This window comes from Watersipora subatra, chromosome 11, assembly GCF_963576615.1.
Source record: "Watersipora subatra chromosome 11, tzWatSuba1.1, whole genome shotgun sequence".
NCBI lineage: Eukaryota > Metazoa > Bryozoa > Gymnolaemata > Cheilostomatida > Watersiporidae > Watersipora > Watersipora subatra.
Genome location: NC_088718.1, coordinates 7,048,170 through 7,074,778, shown reverse-complemented (window position 1 = coordinate 7,074,778; position 26,609 = coordinate 7,048,170). Strand labels below are relative to the sequence as shown.

At 35.3% G+C, this 26,609-nt stretch overlaps 1 protein-coding gene across 1 annotated transcript in view; it reads left to right on the top strand.

Moving 5' to 3' along the window:
• The first annotated feature begins 826 nt into the window (after positions 1-826).
• The window catches only part of LOC137407764 (uncharacterized), a 63,042-nt gene continuing 37,259 nt past the window's right edge, over positions 827-26,609 (top strand). The window contains 5 exon segments of the mRNA XM_068094146.1: positions 827-965; positions 3,497-3,649; positions 5,565-5,661; positions 12,344-12,525; positions 16,173-16,411. Of these exon segments, the coding sequence (XP_067950247.1) occupies positions 856-965; positions 3,497-3,649; positions 5,565-5,661; positions 12,344-12,525; positions 16,173-16,411 (781 nt within the window). The 5' untranslated portion in view covers positions 827-855.

Genomic DNA, 26,609 nt, shown 5'->3' with positions numbered 1-26,609 from the left:
GTTTGTGTTGTTCCAAACACAAACAGCAATGTATGAAGCAAACTGATGTCGTTCAACTCTCATTTACTCCCTGTTTCGCGTACTTTCAGACTATGCCGTTTATACGTCCAATTTATGACGTTTGATTATTATTATCATTAAAAACTTATATACTCACGAACTCCAATCACTTGCGCTAACTATTTTATAATTTTCATAACCTAAACAAATTTTAAAACACTGCAGCCTTGCTCATTAACAATAGCTGGCTTACACCATACATTTAAACGAAATAAACATAGTTTTTTGTTAGCGCAAACAACAATAAAGCGTTACCCGAGCCAGACGATTTAAAGATACAGCAACAAGTCTAAGAACTAAATATATGTAGTAACAAGTAAATGAAGGGTACTTTAGTAGTTACATTCTGCTATACTGCGATGAATATTGGAACGTAGTAAAAACTTTTAAGCGAAACGATATTGAGCTTACAACTGATATAGAATATAATTTACATATGTAACAGGCAGGAAATAAGAAACAGTATTTTATGTTCGATTTCAGTTATCTTCGATAAGTAAACGCCGAATTCGCAGCTAAGAGTGAACACGAGGTGCACTTATTTAGCTTACAATGTCCAATCATTTAAACCGTCTCAGTATTTCTGCGTTATGCCACACTTTGATTTTAGATTTTAGGCTAATAAATAAATTGTTTAGCTTGTGCTCTTAAGTAAGCCTAATTAGTATTTAATAGCGGAAAGAACATTTAACCAAAACTTTCCAAAACCTTTAACACGATTTGCTATCTTCTACCGAATCCAGCCAGATACATTAACTTTTTTGCACGATTTGCTAAAAGAAATCTCGCATAGAAATGTTTTCCTTCACAGTGAAGCCGTTTTGTCAACGTGCTCAAAGGATTTTAACTGGACTCTCATACAACTTAGAAAATTTCAATAAAGTCACGACAAATCGCATGACATGGTACGTACTGTTAACATTATTATGAAAATACATGATATGCTAAGAACACTCGGTTGCTTCAGAAATGCGGCAAAAAATTAATGCAATTGGCCATAGTTGTATGTTTTGTCGTAGGACGTAAGCACATTTCAAATAAATGAGATATGTTTATTCATTGTTGACGTGGCAGTAGTTACGAATCTTTTGGTTAAAGACTTCTTCATGTTTTCGCAGAAATTATAGGGAGCCTAATCTGTTGCTTTGTAATTTGTTTGTAATTATTTTGTCTTGATTTGCATTTCTTTAGTTGGAAATATACTAGAAGCAGTTGCGTTGTAAGGAGTTCAAAAGCACTCAGTAGTGTTATGTTCTTTTATCATAGCATGGTATTTATGGTAGGCTGCTTCAGTGTTTTTGAGCATTCAACTGTTGAAGTTCTTTCCTTTTAACTTAGACTATTTTAGTCTTAACTTAGACTTTTTCCTTAGACTATTTTAAATAAAACAATAACTTTAGAATGAGAATACAAAAAGAATGCAAATTATAATAATTTGCGGAGTTTAGGTTATAGCTCAGCTAGAAGGGCCGAAGCAGGTTCCATCATTCACTAGTAACTTTGGCAGGAAACTATTCATTCCTCTTATCCGTAAATAATTGTTTATTGCTGCTGTATTAACAGTTTTGCTTAAATGCATTGTAGGCCTATTGAATTTATCGCCACAGGTAGCCAAAGCTCTTGTGCAAAGTGGTTTTCATTTTAGTTGGCCAATAGCTCGGATAGCATACTGTCAATAAAGTGTAAACTTTCAGTTTTAAATGCTTAAAGGGAAAATTATGTATATAGTTGATATCATGTGAATGATAGGGTGTGGGTAAAAACTGCGGAGTCATTTTCCTTAGTTGCACAAGCTCGACTGCCAAGCTAGTAGTGAATGCCTATGAATCGTAAGTACATATATTACAATGTTTACGCGCATACCTAAGTCCTATCTAAATGTGTTGCTATTAAAAAATATTAAACCTTTCTTCTTTAAAGGTTGACTTGCATCAAAATTCACATTACAGTTATTTGATATCAAAAGATTCGCCTTGTCTTACTCTGTTGTGTTGTAGGTGCAAAATGTGTGGAAATGTGATTACAAGCTCTTAAAACTAAAATACGAACAGTTAATCGCAGCCACACACGATCGCCATAGTTTGGATTCTCTTTCCAAAATGGCTCAAATGTGACGTAGTTGTGGTAGATGGTTTATGTTTACACTTTCCTGTAACCTTATGCATTGAAATATTTTCACAAATATACTTCACGCATTCAATAAAACCATGTCTATTGTTTTTACGCATATATTTTATCGTCATTGTAATGCTGTTTATTTTAGCAGCGATATCTTATAACTTACCGTAAAAATTCGTTTAATTTTTTAATCATAGCTCGAAGGAGTACATATCATTGTCTGATAATCATGACGAGTCTGTTGGTCGCCTGCGATAGTCGAAAAGTGCTGCAGAAATTATTTGCGAAGTATTGGGTCACATGATCAGATTACGACTTGCCGATTAGAACAAGCTGAAACAAAACTGTTAAGTAGCGAGCATCTATATTTGATACGGGATCTTCGGTAAGACCCGAAGTGTTTGTCATTAACTAGTGCTACGATAGGTTTTATATTGAGCTTTTTATTGGCCTTTCAATTCACGTGAGAACATCACGTGACAAGACAATAACCAAACTGTAATGACAACGTCAGAGAAATAAAGAGATTCCAATCTACGGCGGCTTTTCGTTTTTGAGTTTTTAAGAGCTTGTAATCACATTTCTACATATTTGCCATCTACAACACAACAGAGTAAGACATGGTGAATCTTTTGATATCAAATAACTGGTATGTGAATTTTGTTGCAAGTCAACCTTTAAGACTAGCTGATGTTTTAAGGTGCAATAAGGTAAGAGAAGATCACAAAGTAAATTTCTTTCCTTCATCTCTCTGTTGCTTTGAATGAGATTGAGCCAGTTTTGTAGGCGTGCCTTTGTGATTCCCATTCACACTGTGCAACTTGTCAATTCTATAGCAAAATGATTATAGTTTTGCTTAGATTATTATGGCTTTGTATTGTAGTGGGCCAAAAACCCTTTGTCCTGTAAGAAATGTTGACTTCATATGACATATATGTCCAAAAGTAAAACCATAGTTCTCTTCCATGGCAACTAGAAACAGAGCTGTATAAAAATTCATGAGTTTCATATATATCATGAACAAAAAATTTTATGTACATTTTTTGTAGCGTATAATAAATCTAAAGTAAGTTGGTGCTTTATCACCAAGTGCATATTTTCGCTCTATAATGATTTTAACCGTTTTAAAAATTTGCTGGGTTGTCAGTATTTAGCGAAATGCGCCTGCTTTGCTATGGTGGCTATGTTTCCCTAATCAACTAAGTTTGAAATTTATGCGTTCTAAGTTTAGAGGGTAGAAACAGTTTTTAGGGAATTTTTTTAGGGTTTCTGTTCATTCCGTTACATTTCCAAGAACGGTTGCTTTTATCAATCTTAGTTATATGAAGATACACATTTCTTCGCGCCGACAAAGTTTGAAAGAATTCTTTGATGATGAGAAACATTGGAGTCAAACGAATTTATCAGTGGGGAGACCGTGGGCTAAGACAGAATTAAGAACCAGGAGCAACCAAGAGTTACATCAGCTATGGTAAGGAACTAGTAACATTTATCAGGCAACTCTTATGACATTCCAATATCCTTTTGTATTTATCTCGTTTATACAAACAAAATTATGCTATCAAAACTCCTATAATAACTAACAGTGGTCTTGTATATGAATAAACTGCTCATGTTCATCTTAATTATTTCGAGATAATATCTTGACTGCATAGAAATTACTAATTACAGTAGACGTCCCACAACATAAGTATTTTTTTCCGGGAATGTTTTCGTCATACTGCCAAGTCTCCCGGTTTGGCCGGGACCCTCCAGTTTTTTAAGTCAGTCTCCCTTTTGCACAAAATCTCCTGTTTTCCTCCAGCTTTTTCAATAAAAGTAGTAGTTTAATTTTTTTACTTGCTGTTTTCTCTTTGTTTGCTAGTTGTGAGCCCTCATCATCATATAAAGTTAGCAACAATGAAACAGATCGCTATTAAACCATATGTTTGCCATAAAACCTGGGCTATTTAGATTTAGCAACATTGATGTTTAACGGTTTGCTCTACAGTTTTTCATCAATAAACAAAGATTATACATGGAGCTGTGACATATCGTTGGCAAACGACCATGACCTCACATTGATAGTAGAGTACCTGAACATCAAATAAAATCGTGGAAGGGCCTCCCATGTAGGTACCAATGAAGAAAAAACTTCACAAAGTAATCTAGGGTTCAGATTCAACTACTACATTTACCGTCAATCTCACGCTTTTTTGTCTAAACTACTTGACAAGTATGGTTTTCGTTATCCACAGGGTTTTATGTTATACGAGGCGTAAAATACGTATGTAAATAGTCTGATTCGTTCCAAGATCTTCGCAAACCCATCTCTTTGGCCCCTCAACAAGTGAAAAACTAAACTTAACTTTTTAATTTAATAACCACAGTAGTTTTATTGGTTTGTATCGATAACTGTTCTCTTCTTTCATGTCACTTTCACTTGGGTTAAGGGTCATAATTACAGTAATTTTATGTTAAGTTAAGGGAGAGCGTGCACTGTCAATGTCAAATTTGAGAACTCGCACCAACTTGACACTTTACGTTATATAGAACTTCTTATGTAATTCAAAGTAAAACCTTTACATAAATTCTTTGTGTTAAGTGGAATTTATGTAAAAAAAAGGTTTAACATTATATGAGTCTTTACTGTATCTGCACCAATTTTATCTTCTTTTATTAAAGAAAATGTTAGTGGGTTTCACTAATCTTTCAAAACATTTAATGGTAACCCTGCTTTTTAATTCCAGCCCGAATGTACCTGAGCCCAGTATCTAAATGCTTAACTTGTGGAAAACTGTTGGTATAGGCCTATATGGAACTCGAACAAAATATCTGTTCTCTCCTTTTCCAATGATGAAACGTGTTCAAATGTGCTTCCTGCTTCTTCATTCCAATTTTTATGTTGTCTTAGAATATCTCAGAGCTTTTCTTAACCATTCATTTTTGTAGTATGGAATTTGATTTAGTAAATGGACTCGAATCTATGCATTAATAAATCCTACCTATGTTCAATAATATATAGTATAATAATATATAATTATTATAGATAATAATATATTATTATATATAATTAATTATATTATATAATAATATATTTTATTTGTATGTAATATTACATAATAATATAATATATGATTATTATAATGATTATGTAATACTATAATAATTATTATGATATTATATAATTATTGGAATGATATTATAATAATTATATAGTGTATAGCTATTAAAATATATTAATAATCATTATATGTAATATAATATAATATTGAACACTCAAATTGCGTAGGAATAGAGATAAAAGGAAGTTGGCTTTGATAGAAATATCACACAGCATATCGCTCTAGATCTTCTTCAACTGCCTTTGAAGATAGCAATGTGCTGATACATTTCTCCAATCATAGGTATGTCTTGTTAAAAGAAATGAACATGTTGCTAACGATGAAGGCAGAACACGACAGGCTTTACATCGCCATGCCATCTCCTGAAAGACTCGAGAAGGTGAGTTTATCATGTTTGAAAGACTGAATTTCTCAGTGGCCAAAGAAATCGTAAACTAATAACACTGTGGTGTTTATAGAAGTTTTTCATACCTTGTATGAACCGCAGTGACAAGGTCACTGCGGTCACTGTGTACAATGTTATGAAGTGACATTGTACGAAAACCGCAGTGACAAGGTTCCACGCTTGTCACTGCGGTTTTCATAGAAAACAATCTAAATTGTATAGACCAGGGGTCTCAAACTCAAATTGCTCCGAGGGCCAAGTGATGACTTCTAAAGTACCTCGAGGGCCGCATAGCCAGAAATTGTTTAAAATTATAAAAAGTTAATAAACAAGACAACATAATAAGAACGTAGTGCTTTACAAACTTTCTAAAATCCATTTATTGCAAATGTAATGTAGTCAATTTAAGTACCGTATTTGGCGTATCTGTATTTGGTTAACTTAGGTTTCAGTCACTTTCTGTACTGACTGCTGACCTGGCAGCGTTTTGCGTCAACAAGGGCATCAATATTAGGCTTGATTTTATGAGAAGAAACCAATCTCAGTGTTGCTTGCAAATGTTCATTAGTGAGCTGTGACCTCAGTACAGACTTGTTAACTTTCATGGATGAGAAAAATTGTTCACATGCAAACGTACTGCCAAACATTGTAAGAATCCTTGCAGTAGCAGAGAGTAACCTTGGAAATCTTTCTCGTGAAAGAAATGTGTAGAATTCGGGTATCCCTACTTCTGCATATTTTTGCTTCAAGATAGTATCACACTGGAGTTCCACCAACTCCATTTGCAATTCCTCTGCAATAGCGTCAATTTCTACAGCAAACGGCGTGGAAAAAAGTTGAAATTGTGGCTCCAGTAACTTAAAGTCTGCAAAACGCACATCAAATTGTTGAAGTAACTCAGGCATCAAATCTGCATATTCTTTCAAGCATTTGGTCTCAACTTTGCATAAGGAATTCAGAGTTGAGAAATGGGCCAAATTACCCTCACCTAGTTGCTTCATCCACAAATGTAGTTTAACTCTGAAGGATTTCACACTGTCGTACATCTGTGTAATAATCTGTTGTTTACCTTGAAGCTTTATGTTCAGTGTATTCAAGTGATCTGTAATATCAGTTAGAAAAGCAAGGTTGCATTGAAATGTAGAATCAGTCAGTAAAGGAACTGCCTTATTTTTCATTGTCATGAATGAAGCGATTTCATGTCTAAGTGCAAAGAAACGCCTCAAAACTTTTTCACGACTTAGCCATCTTACTTCAGTGTTATAAATAAGTTCACCATACTCAGATTCCATATCTGCAAGAAATGAAGTAAACTGGCTGTGATTCAGCCCCCGATAACGTATATAGTTGACTGTTTTAACTACTACATCCATCACCTCTTTCATCTGTAGGCTTTTACTACAAAGGGCTTCTTGATGCAAAATGCAATATATGCTAGTGAAATTGATTCCTGCTGTTTCAAGGCTGTTTAATTTGTTTTTCACCAATCCAACAACACCTACATTTTGAGAACACATTGACGGTGCACCATCTGTGGCCAAAGATACAAGTTTTTCCCATGGCAAGTTATACTTCTCAATGCATTTTTCCAGGGCTTGAAATAAATCACGTCCAGTTGTAGTACCCTTCAATGGTAATAGTTCCAGGAATTCTTCTGTCACATTTAAATTGCGGTCCACACCTCTGATAAACAGCACATTGTGCGGTATCTGAAGCATCTGTGCTCTCGTCGAGAGCAATTGAAAATGCTTCAAAGTCCATAGCTGTCTCAGTTAATTGCATCTCCACATTTGCTGCTAAATCTGTAATCCTGCTGGCTACTGTATTGGCTGACAAGCTTATGCCTTCAAACAGTTTCTTTTGATTCGGACATAAAATGTCACTTGCAGTTAAAAGACATTCTTTTATAAAAGAACCCTCTGTAAAGGGTTGTGATGACTTCGCTATCATCTCACTTAATGCAAAACTTACTCTCACAGAATCCTTGTTGGACTGATTAATTTTGGTGAAGAAACTTCTTTGTTTGCATAATGCTGATTTAAGTTGAATAACTTTATCCTGTCTGACTTTGCCGGTGTACGCGTCATATTTCACACGGTGCATTGTTTCATAGTGTCGACGCACATTGAACTCCTTCGGAACCGCTATCGTTTGCTGACAAACGAGACAATGAATTTTATCGCTGACTTCAGTCACAAAATATAAATCCTCCCATCTGACTTGAAAAACTCTCTTTTCATCTGCGAGTTTTCTTTTTTTCAAAACAGAAGACATGGGCACTTGTTTTAAAAAAATATAGTAAAATCAAATTTATACAATGCAATCAACAGTGAGCGATAATAAACCGGATGTATGCTTTGAGCGCTACACGGAAATCAATGGAAAGACAACGAATAAATAAGTAGGTAAGATTTTCTCCTGGTTAAGATGGCGCTTTTGCAAAAGTTAAAACACCGACAATAGAAATGTGTCGCGGGCCGCATGAAATGCCTTTGCGGGCCGCATGAAATGCCTTTGCGGGCCGCATGCGGCCCGCGGGCCGCGTGTTTGAGACCCCTGGTATAGACCCACATGTTCTTCTTCATTTTTTAAATTTTTCCGCACTAGGAACCGCTATTGCAAATTATTTTCTTCCTGATTTAGGATTTATTATGACCTTACTGTGACCTTGTTGTGACCATTTGCTCACAAGATTTGGTACACGAGCAATTCTATTTGGATACCTTCCCTAACGCTAATGACACAGCCTGATGTCTGTTATCACGAGTCAGCAGGCTCACTACTGATCTACTGCTGCTTCTATATATCTACAATTTATAACATTTGCAATATGAATACGTTTACATTATTGACATGCCAGGCTTAAAATTTAATAGTGGCTAGTGATCTGCTTGTTGGCCCACCCTTGAAAGTTCCGTGTACTAATCGTGGGTTGTTCCTGATAATATTAGCAGATTTGCTATAGTAAGAATACTCACCCTCTTGGATTCAACAAGAGTGAATCGCTATGTTTTCATGCTTTGAATAGGTCTGGAGTTGCCCACTGCCGACGAATTTGCACCGTACCATTTCAACGATTCAGCGTTGCACTATATAGATCGTTCCCGAGATTCACGATGTATTTCGCAAAACAAAACTTGGTAAAGTAGACTCACTTCCGGGTTACGGTCGCAGTTGGTTTCAATTACCAGATTTAAAAAAGAGATTATTTCATCATATTCGTATGCGCAGTCCATTCTTGGCATGTCAATGTCAAGTAAAAAGTCAACAGAAACAGTATTGGGTAACAGTAGAACGGTTTTATACCAAAGACCCGCATCGTTGTACGCTGAGTTTTTTTACCTCCACTAAGAAGAGCTTAACCAAATTTTATCAATTCAGATCCATTTCTATAATGTCGAATAGTATGTACCCTCACATTGAATGCTTGCGCACAAATTCATCAAAGTGAAATGGCGTCGAATGCATCTGGATTTTCCCGTTTCCATGATTTGGAGTGGAAGTAACTCCGAACCCATTCGAAGTGTGGAAACACAGTGAATGTATATTAGAACTGTCTGATGACAGACTTCATCTTAAGCGTTAAAATTTAGACTTGTCAGACCTTTTTGACATTCAGAAGATTATATCAACCCAGTTTTTTGTTGAGTTTTTAGAAAACCTTATATTCTAGTCATTTTAATGTCCAAAAAGAAGAAAACAAGAGAAGACAACTGCAACATTAGACCTATTAGCTCTGACCATAGATATAGTAAACCCTAGATATGCGAATAATCAAAACAAGTGAGGCCTATAATTAGCATGACGCAACGTCATGGTGATGTGCAAAGCGAATCAGCTGATCTATTAACTCCTATTGACTTAGCACTAAAAACTGCTCAATTTTTCCATAGTTTGTGCATCTGAGACTGCATACTTTATTGAAAATATGTAAAACTTTTATACAGTAATACTTCAACTTACGAGTGCCCTAACGTACGAGAAACTTGAGGTACGAGCCAGCTTTTAAGCAAGTTTTAGCACTAAAATACGAGCCATGTTTGAGATACGAGCACATGAGTCAGTTGCCAAGTATGTCGGAGGTGTTTTATGAGAACAGCATCACTCTGTATTTTTCAACTGCTCAGATTATACTTTTGTACCATGTTTTTTGTGCGCGATTTTCAGTGCTGAATTATGTGAATTAAAAGTACTGTGCATAGACCGAAAGTTTGCCAGTAAAAGGATAGATAATGCAAAGAAAAAGCGAATAATAACAATTGATATTAAACGGAAAATTATTAAAAAATATGCAAAATATGTATGCGTTATTGAGCTAGCTCAGCAATATGACGGAAATACATCCACAACTATTAAACACAAGGATTATATTCAAGGCATTTAGTTTGCATAAGGACTAACCATAGTTTCTAAACGACGCAGCGATCTTCACGGCCACTGATGGAGAGACTGCTCAGGCTTTAGATAAAAGACAAACAATTGGCCGGTGACTGCGTAACTGAAACGATGCTACGTAAAAAGGCCGGTGCTATCTATCAAGACTATAAAAAATAGACATTCAGACAAGTTGGCTAGTGGTCATGCATTAACCCTTGGTGACGACACCTGTGTTCGTTCTTATCGCAACATGCTGAAAGGGCGACAAAGGCAAACGTCCTTAGATAGGTTTCTCTTAAAACGGCCGGCTGGTCGTGAGAGCGAAACAAAAGAAAAATTAGCTAAACAGCGAGAAACTTAAAACTATGAACACCGAAGAAATTTTAATTACATTAAGTTAAAGATTAAAGTTTGCTTTTAAGTTTGTCTTTTAAGAATTTTTTTAAAAGTTTTAAAATCCAAATTTATCAAAGTCAACTGTTGTAATGAAGGATAACTTATCTCTCCCTCTCTGGCAAATGCTAGCATTAGCTGCTATTGTATGTATTTAATTTTACATTTTAATTAATTGCATTTCCTTGCACTATTTTTTATTTGTTGCTTTTTGAAAGGATGTGGTAAGTTAGGACAATAACCAACATGTTCTTTCTGTTACAATATATTGTTTTGAGTGTTTTATTTGCATTTTTAGAGTATGGAAACCAATCAATATATATTTAATTGTTCTATATATAAATAAATTGCACCAACATGCGAGTAAATTGACATACGAGCTGTCTCTGAACGAATTAGGCTCGCAAGTCGAAGTATGACTGTAATGACTTTGGATGAGAAAAGCAAGAATCTTACACACATGGTAATGAATAATACCAATGATTTAAAAGCTTCTATATCATTGATAATACAAAGAGTGACCAAATAGAAATTAAACTAATAACAAACTATGAATCAAATGAGATTTAGAAGCAGTTACTCTGGACCACTGTATTAAACACCCATTAGACATGACTGAAAATAACTAGATGAGATAGTTTTTGTCTAAGGTTGGTTGAACTAGATTCTTGCTTTGAAGCGGCATAGTGTATTCTGATTTTAGTAAAGCGATTTACTATAGTTTTGAGTAGACTGTTGGCATGCACTGTACATGTAAAACCTTGATTGAGGTTATGTAATAAGACATATATGTTATTGTCTGTGATGTTACTTGTTTAAAAGCTATCTGTGTGATACCATAGCTCTCCATGTGTGAACGTAGGCACTTTTCTACAGCAATACATATTCGGCCTATCAATCTGGTCACCAATCCTCCTCTGTTTTTAACTGAGATTAGGGTCATGTCATCACTATTTCTACTTCCACTTCCCACTACTTCTACATCGGTCAAGAACTTGATACACTCATCACATTTGAGTTAGAAAAAATTCCTCATAACCCAACTCCTCATCTTCACCTTCCTCAGCTTTTGTCTCTTCTTTTTTCTAGCCAGAGAATGTAGCAGGAGTTGGCCAGTTTTTTCAGCCCTGCTCACATCAAGATCAGTACAGTTAGCATTGGGACTTGGTGTGATATCTGCTTTTATGAAAAGTGCTCGAATTGCAGATCTAAAGCACTGCACATCCGGGTTATTGTTATAGCCACCCTTAGATCGTATTGTGGAAAACAGAATCTCAATGTGATCCTGGTTGATCTTAAAGGTTAGGAAGTAGTTGATGTAAGGGTAGTTGCTGAAAAGATATTGAGCAATGCCATGTATAGATTCGGCTGCTGACTCAAAACCAATGACGACATGATGATGATTTTCCTATTATTTTCCACTAGCAGCTTTCAGCTTGGTGTCTTTAATCGGCATAGATAGCTTATGATATTGTTGAGAACTTCTTGTTTTGAGTTGAAGTTCTGTCTTGTTATGGGCAATTCAGGATATACCTGGGGTGTTGTGGTCTCTTCTGATGACATTTCACTAAGAATTTGGTCTTATTGTTACGTTTATGACTTAAAAACTAGCATACCAAGCGTGCTTCCACTACTAAACTTATTGCTCAGTTGAAGGCTTTGATACTGTGATGCACATCACTACGACGTAACGTCGTGAAAACAACAGCCAATTATAGACCTCACTTTTGCTCCATTGTAATGATGGCTATTCGCCAATCTAGGGTTTACTATATCTATGGCTCTGACTATTCAAAACTAGGTTGCCAAGTAGGGTTGTAAAAGCTGTGAAAATCAAGCATGGGCTAGTTGTCTATCATAAGTACACATGGCAAAGATGGCTGGCAATTGTGACACCCTCATACAGGTGGAAGTCAGTATGGACAACCTACAAGATGTAGTGGCTGAGCGAAATACAGCTCTCTCCATGTTGGAAACTGGTGAGCCTCCCCATCCAAAGTGGATTGATGATATCGATGAGCTAGATCGACCAATTAGAAGGATGGAAGAGGAATTTCTCATACCAAAAGAAGAGAATGAAGAATTTCTGTATGTTCATTGTTTATTGTATTGTTGATTATCATTTCACTTTATGATAACATCTCACCGGAGTGTCAGTCTAAATAAGTCACATCAAGAAAGATTTAGCAGGCTTGACATACCATAAAACCACTATATGAACGCCATGGTGCTCTATGTTTCAACCCTTCTATATAGTGGCGGTCAAATAGAGGTGGCGGTGACATAGAGGTGGCAGTCAAATAGAGGTGGCGATCAAATAGAGGTGGCATTCAAATAGAGGTGGCGGTGACATAGAGGTGGCATTCAAATAGAAATGGTGCTCAAATAGAGGTTTTACGGTAACCCGCTAAGTATTTGCTTAAAATCATATCTTGTTTCAAATCTCTTTTTCAATTGCTCAACTAGGCTGGTAAATTTGTTTGCAGTATTCGCGATAAAGCCGTGTTCAAACCAAGATGATTTATCGGAGCTGCTTCAATGTCAATAATGTCGGTTTGGTGTAAAACGAAAAAGTATTTGTAAAAAACGGTTCTGTTCCAGTCGCCGACACAAGATTAGTGAAATGCTGCTATACTATGTTTGTCCAGTTTTGATGGCCGTCATTGACGAAGTACAACAAGAAATTGACCAATCATATCTCGCAACTGCGTCGGAAATACCATGGTGGTATACTCTGTTCTCCTAAAGGATCTGTTAGAAATAGTATCACATGACTTCAATCTAGGACGATTTAAAATCAATACTAGTTAGTAATTACTAGTTACTATAATTATTGCATGTACATAGCATGTAGCTATGGAGCGATTTTCGTTGTGTTTGAAATTGGCTAAAAGTTGTGACATATGTTGTATAGTTTGAGTTGGTTCAGTGTAACGTATTAGCAAAAACTTATTTCAAATCGTAACCAGACTAGAAGCCTTTCTGACTCTTTCAGCAGAAACACAACTGCATTTGAAGCAAATTTGCATCATCACAATATGTCAATACCTTTATATACAATATACCGTAAAACCTTTAATTGATTGACACCTCTATTTGAACGCCACCTCTATTTGAACGCCACCTCTATTTGAACGCCACCTCTATTTGAATGCTACCTCTATTTGACCGTCACATTGACAATCTTTGATCTTTATTAACCCATAATATCAAGGGATCAGTAAAAGGTGTCCACGAAATCGTATTAATAATGAATAGTTTACATTAATAACAATCCATTCTCTCGTTGTCTAACTCCAAAGCTTGTCGCTTCTGTCTTTAAAATTCTGAAAGCAACACCATAGAAATAATCAATAATGGTCTCAAGCTAATATTAGTTCTTTGTTTAACGCGGTTTTGATACTTCGATGTACATATTAGAGTTGCCCCGATTTTGGTATCGGAATCGGTATCGGTGCCGATATGAGTGTCAAGTATCTGAATCGGTATCGGCCGATCTTTTCTTAAAAAATCTGAACCTTCCGATACTTTTTACAGATCAACCATTTAGCAGAAAACTGTATTTTAGCCTGCTATACTAATAAAAAATCATCAGCTGTAAGCTTCTTACTTTTACTTAATGAATTTCAGGCCTGCCACACAATTTATTTCATGTCTATAGCCTGATCAACACAGCAAAGGAAACTTTTTAGCCAGAACGTAAACAAAAAGTGTGGTATTTCCCAATTACAGCGATAGGTTTTATTGCAAGCAATCACGAACAATATAACAAAAGTGGGAAACAAGAACGCAGTGTAATATTTCTATTTACTAGCATTACGAAAGTAATTTAAACAGTCGACGCATAAAGTTATCCATCACTCTATAGATCCTGACGATACAATGTATCGTTTGTATTGTACAAAAAACGGTAACCCCAGTGGCGAATCGGTATGCGGCCTGTCCTCCAACATCTGTTGCAAGGGAATCCCCCTTCAGTACGCTCGGCTACATTGATAATGATGGAAGAAAAGAGACGTCTTACTGAGATAATTGAATCACTAACGGTTTTTAAAAGAAACATTGATTTGCTCTAAACTTGTACAGGCACAGCAGTTCATCCAACAATAGAAGAGGGACTTCGTTATCACAGATAGAACTGTACCACTAACAGTAATTACCTTTATTTACAAATTACAAGAAACATGGACTGTTTTGTTACTACATGCACGGTATGTCAGTATGTGAATATGTATATATTTTTTTCTATAAATGCAAACAAATAAATACAATAATATTCATGTTTTCTTTGCATTATGTTTGTATTTGCATAATGAAATGAGCTACTATCTATGCAACACAAAAGATCTGAATCGGATTATTTTTCAATTAGGATCGGTATATCGGATCGGTATCTGAATCGGCTGGTGAATTTAGAATCGGGGCATCTCTAGTACATATATAAAAAAACGGTTTAAATTTACGATGGTAGATGAACTTTGAAAGCAACACCATAGAAATAATTAATAACTGTCTCAGGCTGATAGTAGTTCCTGGTTTGATGAGGTCTTGCTCGTCTGAAGTACATACATGTATATAAAAATGGTTTACATCTGCAATGGTACAAAGGTTACGTTTAGCGAGCAAAACTAAATGTTAAAAGTTAAATGTCAAACTAAAAGTTAAATGCAACGCGTAAAAGTTTTGCTCTGCCAAAAAATTGTTCAGATGCTAATATTGATTAGTAATGCAGTGCAGAAAAAAGTTGAGGTCAGAAAACATTGTGGAAAACATATATATTGGACATCCAGAAGATGTTTGTTCCATCGAAAGAAACAATCAAAACGCAGCTATCCGAGCGAACAATGCAAATATTTTTATTTTAAAAACGTTAATTTTTGTTTCTGCATACATGTAATATATTAATGATTCATTTATGTCACTTATTCATGAATATATCTTTGTAGCATTTGATAGATTATCCTTATATAATTTATAAATTTGCATATTTGTAGCATATTATTTGATAGTATCATTGCGGTAATCTGATCTTACGATTGATCGGCGCTCCAAACTCCACTTCTATTGCACATAAAATGCTTAGTTTTGGCTGCAAGCTGTAGCAAACATCAATGAGTGCCATGAGCTTTCATGCAACATTGCTAAGTATAGTTATAAAATAAAAATGTCTTCAAATTTAAAATGCAATAAAAATTGAAAGCTCGAACAAATTGCAAAGCAGGACACAGGCTATATCATCGTAGGTTAATTGCAAGCAATAGATATCAGCTGGTAGAAATATTTCTCGATTTCTCAATGCATATTTATTAAGATGTCTTTGGCAAGTTAGAGGTAAGTTAGCAGATTTATTGCATCACAAAGGTTTAATATCGCTCCACCAGAAAATGAGGGCAAAATATAGGCGACATTCGCTACGGCCATGAAATGGCTAAATTTATCTTCTCAAAGTTCTGTCGAGCCATTTGAAAAATAACGCAACCAAAATAATGTCGCCTATTTGAACGCCAACTCCATTTGACCGCCACTTTAGAAAAAGGGTAGAAAAATAGAATGCCATTGCGTCCAATTTGAGGTTTTACAGTATATACAATATATATAATATGTCAACACCTGTTATTGTATGTCAGCAATTTTTAAAACATTGTCCACTCTCACCAAACCGCTTACAATGATTATAAGTGATGAAATTAACTTTGTGCATTGCGTATGCCTTCACCAGATGGTTTAACTTACAGAAAAAGATACGAAAATTTAGGCGATTGGACTCGTTACTTCAAGCTGCTTTGGAATGAGAAGCAACGCAAGCGTGATGCATTCTATCGTAAGAAGAGTAAACAACTCCAACGGCGTCTTATTGAAAAATATCCTCACTTGGCAGAAAAAGAAGATTTCTTGAAAGAATATTGTGATTCCAAGGTGAAACCTGCAGATGAGAATCCAGATGTTGAGGAGCTCATTGTAAAAGATCAACAGCGTAATTACTGAGATTACTTTTCAATACTTGGTTTTTTTGACATTGAGAGCAGGTGTGCATTTTGTTGACCAGGCAAAACTTTTGCAACACAGGCAAGAGTTAGTCTCAATGCAAATATCGTAATAAAACTTCAAATTTATCAATGTATTCGTTAGTGATACACCCACATTTTACATGAACATTTATCTAATTCAGAAATATATATATATATATGCTAAGCGTATGCTTCGGCACATTTGAGATTATAGTAACTATGCTGCAAGTAATGAATTTATTCAATTAAGTACACATATTATGAAATCATAAATATTGAAATAAGAAAAAAAACATTACTATTTAATTATGTGATTTGTATGAACTCAATATTGTCAGTCCAAGACACTTATTACCAATCCAACATTATTACCAAATTGTAATCCAAGACCCATCACTTTATTACCTCATAGATTTCTTTACGTCAAACCATCTAAGGGTGTAGGGTACGGGCCTCAGGTAAATGACAGTATAAACAATTTTCCAAAAGCTAGATTTACAGTAGTAGGTAGTATCAAAAAGCTGTTTACTCCAAAAGCTCACGTTTAGCATTTATTTAGACCAGTACAAACAAGCTTGACCTGTCCTGAATGGACGTGTAATGTACTACTGCTCTGTGCGACTGGTTCTCGTTTTGCTGGTTTCTTTGAGCTCTCTGATAGTTTTTGGTAGAAAGCTATTGTGATAGAGACCGCTGTTTCCACTGAGGTGGGTTGGCTCAGACACTAAACCCAAGTTTTGGTGTAATCGTCTGGCTGATTCATAGATTCATTTTACAACTTTGTTAGAGCAGGAGTTGTCTTTTCCCTGCTGAGTATTCTCATTTTCAGACATAGTAGATGCCGCTGTCTTCTTTGTTTTGGATATGAAGAAATGTGTAGTAGTAGGAGAAATCGTAGTCATAACTAGCTGTACCTGGATGACAGGTGAAATGTGCAATGGGATGGCAATGTGGGCCAGTAATTATTGATAGGATAATGTGGTTGGTATAAAAGGTCATAGGATGATGATACAGCTTAGTAGGAAAAAAGGTGCCAGATCATAATTAAAAAATGGGACAATGGTATGTTTGGAGGGTCTAAGGCCTGCAAAACTAGAGGACAGTCTTGAAAAGATAATTCTTGGGGCATTACAAAAAAGTGTTTAGCTGGGTATTGATGACAACCGGTTAGCCAAACTTGTACAAGAAAAAACATGGGGATAGTCTTGCAATTCGCATGACAAAAGGCGAGGATAAAACCAAAATACCCTAGGACACTTATGTATTCGCCTCATCTAACTTTCGCGGAGTCATCCTTTCGCGAAAATTTCATGAGCGAAACTAAACTATCATAGCGAACGAGCGAAAACGCGGAATTAAATAGCAATGTTCATTGATAGTCCAAAAAACAAATGGCAGCAAGCGATCAAATTGCATTATTGATTTAGGCCACACAATTATACCTGCGGTTTACAATTACAAACTAGTCCCAAATTGAAAAATTTTTCTTACCCTTGAACCGAACATGAGGAATCTAATTATATTTGTTCCGCTGCATTTATTTTCACATCACTATATTTTCGCACTCATCAGAGCTGCAAAATTAAGTTGCATCGAAATTTTACTCTGTATGCTACTCACGAAACTAAATACTAGCGAAATATAAGTGTCCTAGGGTACTCAGTATCAAAATAAAACTTAACACTTAACAGTCAATAGGCTCTTTACAGAGCTTCACAAAAATGGCCTACTGATAGAATCTTGTCACCCACATGTCAGAGTTGAAGAATTTATACATAAACTACTGTATCAATATTAGAAGTGCTAGAAATTCAGTCACATCTCGAAGTATTGCTCATCTGAAGAAAGTCGCAAACGTTGCGGTGATGTACACGAAAACTAGGAAAACTGAAATGCATCCAAAGTATGTCAACTGCAAAGGGAAACATCAATGATAAGCAAAATTGTCCTTAATATTTAGAGTGATTACACAATTTAAAATGCATCAAAGAAATAAGTAGTGTTGATCACGGGTATAAAAAGATTTTACAAATCAACATCAATGGCTGCTCAAACAAGTCAAGTATGGCATTAAACAAATACTAAATAAAAGATCTCCATATTTTCTCTGTCTCTCATACACAAAGATTAAGGCTGACTCTTCGTTATTAGTAGACAGCTATACAACTCTTATTAAACCTAACAAAAACATATCACCAAGGAGAAGTAGACCTGCTTACCCAACTCACCAACTGCTGATAAGATGTTAGATCTAAAATACGAAAATGTTTGGTACCTAGGTTGCGCTGGTCTCTTTTGAAGCCAATCGTATCTTGATTTGCTCAGCCTACATTGTACTAAAGGATTTATCAAGCTAAAGTGAACAAAAAAATATCATTGGTTTCTAACCTATGGAGACAGTGCTCAATGTTCAACTGCAAATCGGTAATAATTGCCGGTGATCTAAATCTAAGACATCAAAACAGGAATAATCAATTGAAAAATCCTGTGGGTGTCATGCTAAATAAGTTCGGTCAAAACAGTGAAATGATGATCATCAATTCATTAAAACAAAACTCTTTTGCTCTGTTAAAATGGAGGCAGTCGGATAGATATAGTATTGTTACCTGATAGATCAGCAGGACTCACTGTATCTCAAGAAATAGATGATAAAACAGAGCTCTTTACGAAGGTACCTATAAGAAGGCATGTATCTGTGTAGACTAACCTTTTAATCAATTAAAGTCTTCAATAAAATCAATTGCAATTTGAAATTGGCTGACTAGATAGCTTTTCATGAATTATTACACAAAAAGGCAGCTGACAAGTTATATGCAGTACAAACATTAGAATCGCCTGAAGAAGTATGAAATGTCATGCTGGGGATAATAAGAAATGCAGGGATGAAGTCATTCCACTACTCAGGTCAAACGGTCGTGATAAGCTGTATTGAAAACCAGAATTGACCAGACTCTCTAACATTCTGAGAAAAACAAAAAAATTCTTTGCAAATGGAGACCTCCGTAAGGATGCCAAACAAAAATTCACTGAAGTGCTCAGTTCAGCAAAATCTGAATATCTGCAACAATAAGCGGATACACTAAATGGTAAAGACAACCAAACGAGCAACTTCTAGAGGAACATTTTATAAACGTAGAGAGCAAAGCATTACCACACTCATTGATAGAAACAAGACCATAACGAATGAGAGGGATAAAGCTCAGTTTGTATGTGAGGATATCTTCAGAGACAAACATCTTAAGGAAAGAAATTTCAATCCAGACTGGGAAAATTTTGTAGATCGGGAAGTTTTTTAAACACAATGTGATTCACAAGTGACAAATAGCGCACTTTCCTCTTGCATTTCAGTCAATGAAATAATGGATGCCATAAGGAAAATGCACACAGCACAAAAAGTGCAGGGCATATGAAATATGTACACCCACTAATGGTAAAACATAGTGAAAGTCAATTTCCCATATTCCTATTACCCTCATTCAACAAGAGTTTGCAGATCATAAAAAAGGCCATAGTAAAATGGTAACAATGTTATTTTCTAAAAAGACCAGGCAAAAAAGCATAAACACAAACGTCTTCATTTAGACCTATGACAATCAGCTCATATGTAGGTAAAGTTATAGAGTGGATTATTGAACGCCGTCCAAGAGACTATGTTGACAAAAATAATACACTTCCCAATACACGGCTTTCAAAATAGCAGCAGTACTTCAACCTACTTGACCACGATGATAACAACTACTATCGAGCACCAAAAAGAAACAGAGCATATCAGGCATATTCCTCAAATACAAAAGGAGTTTGACAGTGAATGGCATAAGGGCATGATATACCGACTATAGGAGCTCGGTATTGACAGGCCTATACTCAAACTTATCCAGAGAATTTTTACAGAAAGAGAAATCACTATCAACAAGTAGACTTCTGATCAAAAGCCATGTCATATTGGATTACTCCAATATTCTCCAATATCCTCCAATTGGGGAGGTAGCATTCTACCTTCCCTCTTGTTTATATTTACCAGCGGTATGCTAGACAGCATAAGTGGTCTACTACTGCAATTCACGGATGATAGTAGTATCATAACATGGGCACAAAATGTTACTCTTCTAGAGAAAAGTCTTAAAAAAACTGCAATAAAATTACACGATGGATAAGGAAATGGAGAATTCAGCCGAACTGCTCTAAAACTGACCTGCTCAACTTCCTTGGAGTACAAAACAGTGTGAATATAAATAGCGAAAAGGGGTCTTGTACTAGTGAAACAAAAGTTTTCGGTCTCCCTGCAGATAAGTCTGTTGCATTCAAAACTCAAAGAGCACAGGCAATGAACACTATCTCTAGAAAATAGAACCTAATCAAACCATTACTAACAACTGGCCTCAGCCCACAACTGCTAGGAAAATATTTTTAGCAGTGATATTACCTCATGCGTGTACTTACCAATCTATATGGAACAGAGATTACTCCCTGGAGACATATCAATGCATTAAGTAATTTATACGCAGTTCATTTAACCCACCAGAAGAGTCATTACAACTCATATCTGATATAGTTCGTCAGGAAATAACCCACTACTTGCAACAGTTATTAGTCATGAAGCAAATGGTTATTTCTCAAAACTTGTCTATCAAACAAATACTAGAAGTACTCTACAAAATTTGTTTATAAATGATCTAAATAAACTAATAAATGCAAATAAAAATCACAAAATAAATGATCTAACAAAAGAAAATTTTAAAACATTCATCCTTAAAAATTTGTAAAACACTGAATGGGAGAGAAGGTAGAGATTTTTTTAAAAGACACAATGGTTCTGATGGTCTGTTATAGTTATTATCACCTGCCCAACAAACAATTTTACATTCCTGGAATGTTCCGAAAAATCCCAAAAACATTTCATTGCTACGTTGTCACACACTATTTTGCAGACATCTTTTTAACGTTACAGCAACATTGTGAGAAATATATTGCTGGAGCGTATTTTCCTACAACGTATTTTCCACAACGTTGCTGGAACGTTGTGGGAAATACATTGCTGGAATGTTCAGCTAATGATCTTGCCCAACATTCCCACAATACTGGGAGAACTTTGCGTAATATCCCACAAAAATTCCTTTTATGATGTTGCAGCAAAGATACTAGCTAACATTATAGGAATGTTACGTGCCGAACAATAATGGGATGTAAATATGTTGACATTTTCAAACATTCTGATAACGATTTACAGGATATTTCTCTAACGTCGCTATAGCCTAAGGTATTAGCATAACCTTCCCACAACATTTGTTCCTTAAGCTATAATGAATATCAAAGGTATAAATGTAAATGCACAAACAGTAGCTTATTTTACTCTTTGTGCTACCATTTGCAAGTGATTTTTATACGAATAGTTTTTTTTGCTTCATATTATTTTTCTGTTAGAGTATTATATATAATAACATAAAAGTATATAGAACAAAATAAAATTATAGCTATGTAATCAGTTGTAAAGTACACCATAACTATCACACTCTAATGCAAACCGCATTTTAATGGAACCTAGTCATTTTTGCAATATTTGTTATGAAACACAAAAATTGAAATATTTAATGACTTTAATTTTTCTTTACATAAATCGTTTAAAATTAACCTAAATTTTTTAAAATATTTTGCTTGTTTCATTACTTGTAATAGAAAATTTATAAAACTTTTAATTGCTTCATTTTAAATAATCTTCAAAAACAAATCGTGCATTCCTGTAATATTCTAGCTAAAATGTTATAGGAATAAACTTTGCTCACGTTATCATAACGTTGTTAAAGAACATTGTTATTGAATGTCCCATCAATATTCTTGGAACGTTACTTTGGAATGTTTAAGCATAAACGTCCATATAACATTGACATGCAATGTAACTAGAACATTATGGTGCAACAACATTTTTACCTTCAGATAAATGTCCAATGTTACAGAAATGTTACTTTGGAATGTTTGTGTGTAAACACCCAAATAACATTGGCTTGCAATGTATTTAAAACATTATGGTGTTCCATCATTACGGAACGTTTAGCAAATGATCTCACACAAAATTCTCACAATATTATTAGAACATTATGTAATAATTCCCAAACATACCTTTCATAATGATGCCTCGAAGTATTTAGCTAACATCCCAGGAGCGTTTTGTGCAGAACATTAGTGGAATGTAACGGTGTAGACACTTTCAAACATTCTGAAAATATTTCATAGAATGTTCCTCTAACGAATGGAGTACTACATTATTATAATGTACCGGGCCTACCCTTTCCATTACATCTCTTTCTCAAGCTAGACAACATTCCATCAACGTTGTACCTCTAAAGCAAACTAATGTTTCTATAATGTACCATGCATAACCTTCCCACAACATATCTTCTCAAAGCTGAATGACATTCCACAGACATTGCACCTCACAAATACAAAGATTATCACTAGATTGGTCTTAAAATAATCTTTGTGGATATCTCAATAACTATGGTATGTTTTCAATGCTTTATACTTGGGTTTTTCAGCATAAGTGGTAGCATGGTTTTGTTGTATGGAAATATCCCGAAAGCAACATACCAATAGGGAAGGAATACAGTCAGACAACCAGATAAGCATAAAATACATACAAGCAGCAAGATGCCCAAAGACATCAAAACATCCAATAATTAAAAAACATCAAAAGCAAACTAGAAATTTTAAAATTAGAGGAATCAATCATAGAAATTGGGTCAACATTAGCTGGAAAAACAGCCAAAGGGATGTAAAAGCAGTTAAATTTACCAACCAGCGCCAGAAAACCACTGAAGAAACATTGGAGATGAAGCAAACAATTACTCGTAAACACATCTAAAAGTCTCTGTCAGACACGACCTAGATACCAGGAGTAAGTTACAAGCTCCACCCTACATGTCTACATCACATACACCAGCTGAAGACTTACGCAAACAAGATATCTATGCTCACCTAACATAAAGCATTGAACCTTAACACTTAACCTACTCCAACAGGTTAGCTAGTCTTCCCACATGCTTGACATCTATAAAAGAGAACAGCTCCGTTGACTCAACCTCTTTCTCCCAAGGGCCTGCAGAGCTCTCTGTCTCTCTCTGTCTCTCTCTCCTCTCTCTCCCCTCTCTCCCTCTCCCTCCCTCTCTCTCCCCTCTTCCCCCTCTCTCCCCCCTCTCTTCCCCTCTTTCCCCCTCTCTCTCCCTCTCCTTTTCTCCCTCGCTCCCTCCCTTTCTTTTTTCCCCTCTCTCTCCCTTTCTCCCTCCCCCTCTCTCCCTCCCCTTCTTTCGCTCCCCCTCTCCCCTCTCTCCGTCTTTTTTCCCCTCGCTCCCTCTCCTTCTTTCCCCCTTTCTCCCTCCCACTTCTCTCCCTCCCCAACTTTCCCTCCCTTTTTTTCCCTTCCCTCCCTTTCCCCTCTCTTCCCCTCCCCCTATCTCCCCCTCTGTCACTCCCCTTCTCACCCTGACCCTCTCTTTCTCCCCTATTTTCCCTCTCTCCTCTCTCTCTCAGAGGGCCTGCTTAGACGCTCTCTCTCTGCCTACTGAGGAGCCTCTCTCTCCTACCTGTGGAGTCTCTTTCTCGCACCACCTGCCAAAACTTCCTCCTTATTTACTGTCACAGCCCTCGCTTGACTGTCAAGACTCACAGCTGTATAAGATTGAGCAAACAAATATGGATGATCATTCGAGTAAAGGTGTAACATTCATTAGCTACTCTAACCTTTTGTCATCAATATTACTGTTTAGATTTTTGTTAGTGGGCATTTTAATTGTTTGACTTATAGAATAAAGAAGTAACTTCTACTGATAAATATCTCTAATTGCTTTCAATAGCTTAACACGTTCACTAGTAACTGAGCCAGTAATAATCAAATTAGTTCCCAAAAGCTAAGCAAAAGCATACATACTGAACATAGTCAAAATAGAACAAAATGAAAAAGCAATTTCAACAATGATGTTGTGTGTGAATTCGGATTAGTTATGCATAACATAATTTTTCTCAAACCACTCATAACAAAATAATAACAAACACGTATCCTTTAATCAATATATTAAGAGTAGTTCTTCGTGCCAAAAATGTCATCCATTCATAATTAATCAATGTTTTCATAGACGCACACTCTCAGAGGACTGAGCGCAGTTATCAGACTAGGTTAAACTTATATGTCAAGTGTGATATCTAAACCTCAATACATAACCTTAATTCAATGCCCTTAGGCTACCATTTAGGCATTCATTGTGTACACTCAGCTTGACAATTCATTTTCAAACAATCACACAATCACTTGCATACAGACAGAACTTCACACACATTCATACAAGGATATACGTACTCTAACACACACGTCAAATTAGTTCTCCTAGACATAAAGGTAATTACTATAACATCATTCTGTCCACTACAAGTTGTTAATCATTTTCTTTGTATGAGCACTTGGTCTTCCTTTTAGTAGAAGGTGTTTACTTTGCTACACTATTGATATGATTCTCTTGATTGTATATTACTTTCTAAAACTCACATCGATGTTTGAATTAATGTTTAAATTATCAATGGTAATATTGCTTTTAGTTTGTTTTGGTTTACGTTTAGTTGCAAAGCTTTATAAAATGGTACAGAATTCTGTGCACTGCTGAATATACATGTAGCTGGAAAATATAGGATTACGATTTCATTGTATTTTAAAAAATACTTGATTATTTTATTAATTTAGAAAACTTTTCAATCTGCAATTTAATTTTTTCCTTTAAAAATTAACTTTATTTCAAAACTTTTCTCTAAAATTGCATCCCCACTATTTTCTTTCAAGTTTGAAAGTGTGTTTATTTTTTTAATCGTGTCCATATGTTGCCATTGTGTTACATCAAGCTCTAACAGTTTTTACTTTTGAGCAAATATTTTTTAAAAATCATAAAATTCTTCTTTTAGTATTTAAACATTTACGAAATGGTGCACTTTTTTTTTAAAGAATAAAAGCATTTTGTATCAAAAGTCAACAAGTAGTTAAATCAAATCAATTGAGAAACTGTAACTCTCCCTTTGCTGTCAATTGGAAGCGTAGTATTGATATGATTGATAGTCAAAACTGCGGTGCCACTGTTTTATAGTAGTCACATAGTTACTAAACAAATTGCATAGCACTAGCTTATAATCTTTTGAGATGGTATTCTTTGTAAGGTAAAACAGTCTTATGTAAAAAATATTTTCCATGGCAAATGAGTTTTAAACAATATAAAAGTGTTCTACACTAGTTTTTTTAATATAAAATGAAAGTTAGTTACAAGGCTATTATAGCTTGCCATAATCAAATGGAAACACACAATCTTTTCGTTAATTTTTATTTTATTTTCGCTGAGTAACAAATGTTTATTTGGGATATTAAAATGTTATAGGCTTAAGCTTTAGGCAGTATTTAAAAAAAAAGCCTGGCATTACATGCAGTATAAAAGTGTATTTCTTAATACCTGAGGTCAAGTCACACAGCTGTATGGCAGATCAACTATCCATATTAGCTAATCTGTCACAAGCTGAAAATGACCTGAAGTCGACACGAATGTTCAAAGCTTTGAGTTTTTACTTCGTTTGTTTTAGCATATTTGACTCATCAATAAACAATTAAATTACGAAATTGGTTTTTAAATGAATTTGTAGAAAAAGGGTCTGGTGCATTATCAAGTAGTGAAAGTGAGACATTAGGTTTGATCCCATAGTTTTAAGTAATAAAGTTGTTAACTATTTCATAAGAAGAAAATCCGATAATTTTTAGTTGTATACTTTGGTAAGTCTTTTAATTGTAATATTGAAAATAAAATGCATTTTATGGTCTCAAACAGGAAAGTTGTTGAGCCTCAAGTTTCAAGTTTAACAAATACAGCTAAAATTAACAGTGTTTGGAAGTCAAAGTTGTTGGAGCAATACTTTTGAATTTTAATCAAAAGCTGTTTTTAACAAAATTTAACATAGGTAATGTTTGAGATTTAAAGCAAATCTACACGGAATTTCTCGTTCTATCATATGTGCCAAAAGTTATTTAACAAGATTTATTTTTAAACGGAAACTAAAACAATAGGTGAGGTCTCTCCTCCCCGATACTATTTTGGGTAGGGTTGGTAATTAGGGTATTATACGGATAGTTATAGGTGTACACAATGAGTG